Consider the following 7,928-nt stretch of genomic DNA (forward strand, 5'->3'; position numbering starts at 1 on the left):
TTGTAGGAAACCTCAATCTCACATTTCAACTCCTGACAATAAAACACTTTCTCTCCGCTTTTGTCTCCCACAAATAGGTTCAATCTAGAATCAGTGATGCGGTATCTTGACAAAGATTGACCCGAAATGTGTCCGCTTCCAGAATGCTGTGAATGAGACTTTCTGCCGCCGCTTACAGACTGTTTCAAAAAGGACGGACAATTGTCCGAGATCAAAGCGTACATGGGGTCAGTGATCAGTAATTAATTTACGCGGCATTATTAAGTAGAGACACAAAGATCCCAACAGTGAAAGTGAATCACCCAGAAACCATGGGGTTAAAAGAGATCAGAAAGGCAATTAGAAAGTTCCAGACTCTTCGTATAAAAAATCAAAACAAATCAAAACCAGAGAGATGATGTTGTAGCTTTTTCAGAGAGATTGTGGGTGGCTCTTAAAAGAGCCGTTGTGTTTGGGATGTTATTCAGTCCATTGTGCAGTTTTACTTGGAGCTGGTGTACTTGGTCACCGCCTTTGTCCCTTCCGACACGGCGTGCTTGGCCAGCTCCCCGGGCAGCAGCAGGCGCACGGCGGTCTGGATCTCCCGGGAGCTGATGGTGCTGCGTTTGTTGTCATGGGCCAGGCGGGAAGCCTCACCCGCGATGCGCCCGAAAATATCGTTCACAAACGAGTTCATGATGCTCATGGCCTTGGAGGAGATGCCGGTGTCGGGGTGAACCTGCTTCATCACTTTGTAGATGTAGATGGAGCAACTCTCCTTCCTCGATTTTCTCCGCCTCTTATCGCCCTTTGCTGATGGTTTACTCACAGTTTTCTTGGCGCCCTTCTTAGCAGCTGCTTTCTTCTTCTCCTCAACCATCTTCAGATTCAACTTCAGACACAGAAATAAACCAAACCCCCTCCGAGTGCGGATTAAATAGACAATCCCACAGCTCTATGCTAATAAGGGATGGGGGAAAGTAAAGATTGTGATTGGGTGATTGGGAGAGATGTCACAATGGGTTTATATTGTAATACTATAATTGGTGTCCTTCACCATCCAATCACATTCAAACTTTGCAGCCAACCACAAACATTCGTACTGCAATCAGGAAGTATGTTTCACAAAGACTCTCTCCAGCTCCAGTTTACATTGAAAGAGCCGCTCCCTGTGCCAAGCTCTCTGGAAATGTTCTGCATGTTGTTGAAAGGACGCTTAATGATGATTCTTTGTCGTTGCTATTGCATGTGAGTGTGCAATTAATTCCATTTCTTTTATTCTCTGCTCCTGTGTTTGAATGTGTTCTGTCATTCAGCAGTTCTCAGTCTCTGGTGCTGTTTGGATTTATTCCGTATTTATTTATTTCGAGATATAGCACTGAAACAAGCCCTTCGGCCCACCGAGTCTGTGCCGACCATCAATCACCCATTTATACTAACCCTGCAGCAATCCCAACCTACACTAGGGGCAATTTACAATGACCAATTTACCTATCAACCTGCAAGTCTTTGGTGCTGGGAGGAAACCGGAGCACCCGGCGAAAACCCACGCGCTCACAGGGAGAACTTGCAAACTCCGCACAGGCAGTACCCAGAATCGAACCCGGGTCCCTGGAGCTGTGAGGTTGCAGTGCTAACCACTGCACCACTGTATCTTTCAGTCTCTGTTGCTGTGTTTGAGTGTGAGGAGTTGAGGCGGAGTGTTGCGGCGAGGAAGATGGAAAAGAGCGTTGGTGCGATGACACAGACTTAGTTGACCCCAGTTTGCATTGGGATTGGGTCAGTGGTAGGTCCGTTGGGAAGGATTTCAGCTTGCATGTCATCATGCAGTCGTTGGAGGTTGGTCACGAATTTTTCCGGCAGCCAAATTTGAGGAAGACGTTCCATAATCCCTCCTGGTTGGTAGAGTCGAAGGCCTTTGTCAGGTCAGAGAAGACCAGGTAGAAAGGTTGCTGCTGCTCCCTACATTTTCTTGGCATTGTCTTGCTGTGAAGATCATGTCCACTGTGTCTCTTGATGGACAGAATCCACATTGTGATTCCAGTGGGAGATCTTCAGCCACGGGGAGGAGACAGTTGAGAAGGACTCTTGTGATGACCTTCCCTGTAGTGAACAGCTGGGATACCCCTCTGTCATTACCACAGTCGGTCTTGTCACCATTTTTGGTGATGATCACAATGACAGCATCTCAGAGATCCCTGGCATGCTCTTGTCCTTCCAGCTGAGGGAAATGAGACCATGTATTTGTGTTAAGTGTTCTTCTCTGTCGTATTTTAGATTTTCAGAGGGAATTCCATCTATGCCGGTGGCCTTCAATTTTTTTTCACCTGTTAGATTGCCTTTTCAATTTCTGTTGGGCTGGGATTGTGTTGACATCATGGTGGGTAACATGCTGTGGAATGTGGCACTTGCATCAAGGACTGATATGCGATTGAGAAGATCTTCAAAGTGCTACTTCCAACGAGTGCTGACTGCCTCTCTGACCTTGATCAGTGTCACTCCATTCTTTACTCTCAGTAGGGTAGGTCCTTGGTAATTTGGGCCATAAATGGTCTTGATGGTGCTGAAGAATCCACACATGTCGTGGCTGTCAGCAAGTTGCTGTATTTCCTGCACTCTTTCAGCCCATCAGCTGTTCTTTAGTTCGTGTAAGCAGATCTACTCTACAGGACGAGTGGGAAACTATTGAAACTGCATTGCCTGCAGTCCTGAAGCAAGGCCACTCCAACATCTGTCATCGAGCTGCAGCATGCTGACAATGCTTGCATATGCGCACACTCAGAGGCCAAGCTTCAAACCCTCATCGATGCATTCATGGAGGCGTATGAAAGAATTGGCTTGAAGCAAAACATCCGGAAAGCTAAGGTCCTCTGCCAGCCTGCTCCCCGACACTGCCCCCGACTATTAAGATCCACGGCGAATCACTGGACAATGTGGATCACTGCTCATACCTTGGGAACCTCCTGTCACCAAGGGCAGATATCGACAATGACACTCAGGGTCGCTTCCAGAAGGCCATGTGGCCCATAAATCCTGCTCTGCCATTCAATAAGATCATGCCTGTTCTGATTGAGGCCTTAATTCCACTTTCCTGCCTGTGCCCATTGACCAATGACTCCCTTGTACATCAAAAAATCTGTCTATCACAGCCTTGAATATATTCAATGACCCAGCCTCCACAGTCCTCTGGAGAACAGAATTCCAAAGATGAACAACCCTCTGACAGAAGAAATTCCTCCTCATCTCTTTCTTGAATGGGAGACCACTTATCTTGAAACTGTGGCCCATAATTCTACATTCCCCCACAAGGAGAAACATCTTCCCAGCATCTACCTGTCCAGCCCACTGAGAATCTTATAGGTTTCAATAAGATCATCTCTCAATCTTCTAAACTCCAGTGAGTAGAGGCCCAATCTGCTCAACTTTTTCTCACAAGTCAACCCTTCATCCCAGGAATCAGCCTAGTGAACATTCTTTGTACTGATTCCAATACAAGTACATCCCTCCTTAAGTAAGGAGACCAAAACTGTATGGAGTACTTTAGTTGGGATGCCACTAATGCCCTGTACAGTTACAGCAAAACTTCCCTACTTTTATACTCCATTCCCCTTGCTAAAAATTCCAACATTCCATTTGCATTCCTAATTACTTGCTATACCTTCATGCTAACTTTTCTGTAATTCATGTACCTGGCACCCAGATCCCTCAGTACAGCTGCATTCTGCAGTCTTTCTCTATGTAAGTAATATTCTGTTTTTCTATTCTTCCTGCCAAAGTAGACAATCTCACATTTTCGCATATTATACTCCATCTGCCAAACTTTTGCCCACTGACTTAACCTATCTATATCTCTTTGCAGACACTTTATGTTCTCCTCACGACTTTCTTTCCTACCTATCTTTGTGCCACCCATAAATTTGGCAACAGTGCACTCAGTGCCTTCATGCAATTATTAATATAGACCATAAATAGTTGAGGCACCAGCACTGATCCCTGTGACATTCCATTAGTTACTGTTTTCCAATCTGAAAATGCCCCATTTGTCCCCACTCTCTGTTTCCTGTGAGTTAGCCAATCCTATATCCATGTGTGTGTAGTTTTCAGTTTGTATCTATCAGTGTCTGGTACTCTATGTGAGTTTTGGACTCTTTCTTACTCTCTCACTGCTATTTTTTGTGTGTTAGGTTGCTTTAGATGACTCAGGCTGAACTACTGTGAGTGAGTGCAGTAATCAACCTATATCTTTCAGCATCTGGCACTGAGCATGTGTTTCAGCATCACTATCTATCTGTCAGTATCTGGTACTCTGTGTGAGTGTGGGATTCATTATATAATCCTCCGTCCCTGGGACTGATGGCAAGTCTGGATTTATTCTCCATAAAATGTCAGCACAGCAACAGGCCACTGATGTGGTAGGTTTTAAGCAGACAATATATTTGAGGTTTTGCTTAGTATTAAATATCTGTCACTGTGAACACAATAGTGAAAGATAATGTATCCTACAATCTGATACAGGCTTGGTGTGCAAGTGTAACTCAGGCTGTACTGATCAATTAGATCAGTGCCATTCAGTCTGAGTGAGTATCTTGGATTTGCATGTAAAATGAGCTCAGTCTGGAATTGTACAGTATCTTCCATCTGCCACTGTACGAGGTTTCAGGACTGGTATGTAACTTATAGCTCAGACTATACTGATCAAATTTATAATGTATCTTTTAGTTTCACAATCCGGATGAGTTTTAAACTGGAATCTGAGTTTGGATCTCAGGTTATACGATATTTCAGAATCTCTCAATCTGATTATGGACTTGAGTCTAACGTATATGTCTGGAAACATGATGGGAATTAATACTGATAATAAACTCATAACCTGTGTAAATATTGGGCTGGTATTTAACTTGAAGCTCAGAGTACATTATTGAGGTTAATTCTGTCACTTTGAAACAGGAACCACGTGTCAGTTCTCTGTGTGTTTAATTTGTAGCTGAGGTTGCTCTATTGTGGGATTGACACACCGATAATTTGATTGTGGGTGAGATGTTGGACTGGGATTTATGTATCTACCTGTCAGTGGTAATGAGTTGGGGTGACATAGAAACAACGTCTGTCTTTCCTGCTCTATTTGATTGATGGATTGAAAATGTGTCTCTGGAACTATTTCTGCTGTCTGAGACTGTGGAACTGATGACCTGTCTGTGTCTCTGCGCTCTGTGAGTGATAATGTACGTATTGTGTGTGAGAAGGATCTGGTGGCACTCTTCCTTGTAACTTGGGTGGAGGAAATAGCCCATTTATTCTGGTTCATTCAATCATTTGCCTGTTTGAACAAAAGTATGTTTGTAACTAAAATACAGGTGAGATCAAAGATATAGAGTTTTAATGAATTTAATCTCTCAAATAATAATCATTATGGATACCCGCAAAAGAACCACCGCAACACAAATATTGTCACTGTTTCACTCCACTACAATAAGTTTCTTCCCATTCTGTCTCCATCCCCTTGTCCACACACAACCGGAGAATGGCCTCTCCACTCACTCCATGTTCCGAGACCAGTTTCAGATCCACCCCGCCTCCTACAAACAGCCCCCGCCTGCCCCTGAACTTGCCCCGGACTCGATGCTGATCTCTGAGTCTATCTGCGGACATGCTCCCAAAGCGATGTCCTGCTGGAAGGAGGCTGCTGTTTGCTCCCTTCCCCCGGGACCGGGATCTCTCCATTCGCGGCTGTTTTAAACCATCTTCTTCCGCTCACAGGCAGTGCTGGGGGAGGGGAGCGCAGGCCCAGATTTCTGCAGCACTTCAGCCAGAAACGTGGAAAACTTCAGGCACAGAATGAGTCCATTCGGCCCATCATGTCCGCGCCAGCGGAATGAGAGGGATATAGCCTGTTCCCACAGTTTGTTGTTATTGGACAGTGAAGTGTGGAAACAGAAGCGGACAGTCAGGATGTGGGGAGTTACACAAAGAGAATCTATTATCGGCACCAGGTGAGAAGTGTGAAGGACACATTTTAAACAGCGGCTGTTTGGTTTCATTTGAACTGTTAGACCATGGGAGCGGGAATAGGAAATCTGACCTGTGTAAAAGTCCCTGTTCCGTCGGTCAGTCCCATTCATGGCCCAGTGGATTGTTTCTGGATGTTATTTAATTGTTGTAAAATGTCCAAAGCCCCTGGCATGCAGTAGCTGGGGGCTGCAGGACTGCAGTGGAATCAGACACTGATTCTGTTTGTATTGCTGGGTTTCCTTTGTGATTGTTCACAATGATTATTCATTGAAAAATTGTTTTGGTCTCTCTTGTAACTTCCATCACATCTCTTCCTGAATTATAATTAATACATTTCCTTTCTACAGGCAATACTTGAGGAAGCTGAATAAATGTAGTGATTCCTCGACACAAGGGGAAGTGCAGCCAGCTCCTCACACACAGTAAGTACAGTATCACTCACAGAGAGCGGAGACATCAGTTCCGCAATCACCGACAGCAGAAGTAGTCTGAACACAAAAACACACAAAATAGGAGCAGGAGTAGATCATGTGGCCCGTGGAGCCTGCTCCGCCATTCAGTACCATCGTGGATGATCTTAGGCTTCAATTCCACTTTCCCGCCTGCTCGCCTTATCCCCTGATTCTCTGAGAGATCAAAAATCTGTCTATCGGAGCTTTACATGTATTCAATGATGGAGCATCCACAATCCTCTGGAGTAGAAAATTCCAAAGATTCACAACCCTTTGAGTGAAGTAATTTCTCCTCATCTCAGTCCTAAATGATCAGCCCCTTATCGTGGGACTGTGTCCCCATGTTTTAGATTGTCTGACCAGCAGAAACAATCTCTCAGTGTCTCCCCTATCCAGCCCCTTTGGAATTTTGTATGTTTCAATGAGATCACCTCTCATTCTTCTAAACTCCAGAGTATAGGCCCAATTTACTCAGCCTCCCATCATAGGACAATCCCCTCATCCCAGGGACTAATTTAGTGAACATTTGCTGCACCGCCTCCAATGCACATATATCCTTTCTTAAGTGTGCAGACCAAAACTTCACACTGTATTCCAGATGTGGTCTCACCGAAATCCTGTACAATTGTAGCAAACTTCTTTATTCCTGTATTCTAATCCCCTCGCAATAAAGGCCAACACGCCATTTGCCTTCCTAATTGCTTGTTGTACCTGCATGCTAACATTCTGTATTCCTTGTGCAAGAACACTCAAGTCTCTTTGAACACCAACAGTTACAAGTTTCACACCTTTTATCAAATATTCTACTTTACTATTCTTATGACCAAAGTGAAGAACTTCACACTTCCCTACATTATACTCCATCTACCATCTTCTTGCCCACTCACTGAACTTGTCTATATCTCTTTGCAGCCTCTCTATGTCCTCCCACAGCTTCCCTTTCCACCTACCTTTGTATCATCAGCAAACTTAGATACATTACTCTCTGTCTCTTCATCTAAGTCATTAATTTAGTTTGTAAATAGCTGAGACCCCAGCACTTATCCTTGCGACACTCCATTATTCACTGCCTGCCAATCTGTTTATACCCACTCTTTGCTTCCTGTCCATTAACCAATCCTCTATCCATGCTAATATATTACCCACAATTCCATGAGTCCCTTATCTTCTCTGTTAACCTTTTATGTCGCACCTTATTGAATGCCTTTTGGAAATCCAGGAATATGACTAGTTTCCCTTTACCCTGCTAATTACATCCTCAAAAAACTCTCATAAATTTGTCAAACAAGATTTCCCTTCAGGAAAATCATGTTGACTTGTTTGAATGCTTTTCTCAATGCATTGTTCAGACTTCCTGCATTTTCCCAAGGACTGATATTAGGCTAACTTACCTGTAGTTCACAGTTTTCTCTCTCCCTCCTTTCCTGAAAGGCAGTGTAACATTTGCCAACTTCCAATCTGATGGAAATTTTCTGACCCCCTCCCACA

At 44.2% G+C, this 7,928-nt stretch overlaps 1 protein-coding gene across 1 annotated transcript; it reads right to left on the reverse strand.

Moving 5' to 3' along the window:
- Positions 1-481: 481 nt before the first annotated feature.
- On the reverse strand, positions 482-859 carry LOC137363004 (histone H2B 5-like). Its single transcript, XM_068027122.1, has one exon. The coding sequence runs from the start codon at positions 857-859 to the stop codon at positions 482-484; it is 378 nt and encodes a 125-aa protein (XP_067883223.1).
- Positions 860-7,928: the final 7,069 nt, after the last annotated feature.

The sequence above is a fragment of the Heterodontus francisci genome, unplaced genomic scaffold (genome assembly GCF_036365525.1).
Source record: "Heterodontus francisci isolate sHetFra1 unplaced genomic scaffold, sHetFra1.hap1 HAP1_SCAFFOLD_51_2, whole genome shotgun sequence".
NCBI classification, from domain to species: Eukaryota; Metazoa; Chordata; class Chondrichthyes; order Heterodontiformes; family Heterodontidae; genus Heterodontus; species Heterodontus francisci.

Bases quoted from the DNA above. Each gene is read 5' to 3' on its own strand.
- LOC137363004 (XM_068027122.1), bottom strand. From the start codon at position 859: ATGGTTGAGGAGAAGAAGAAAGCAGCTGCTAAGAAGGGCGCCAAGAAA.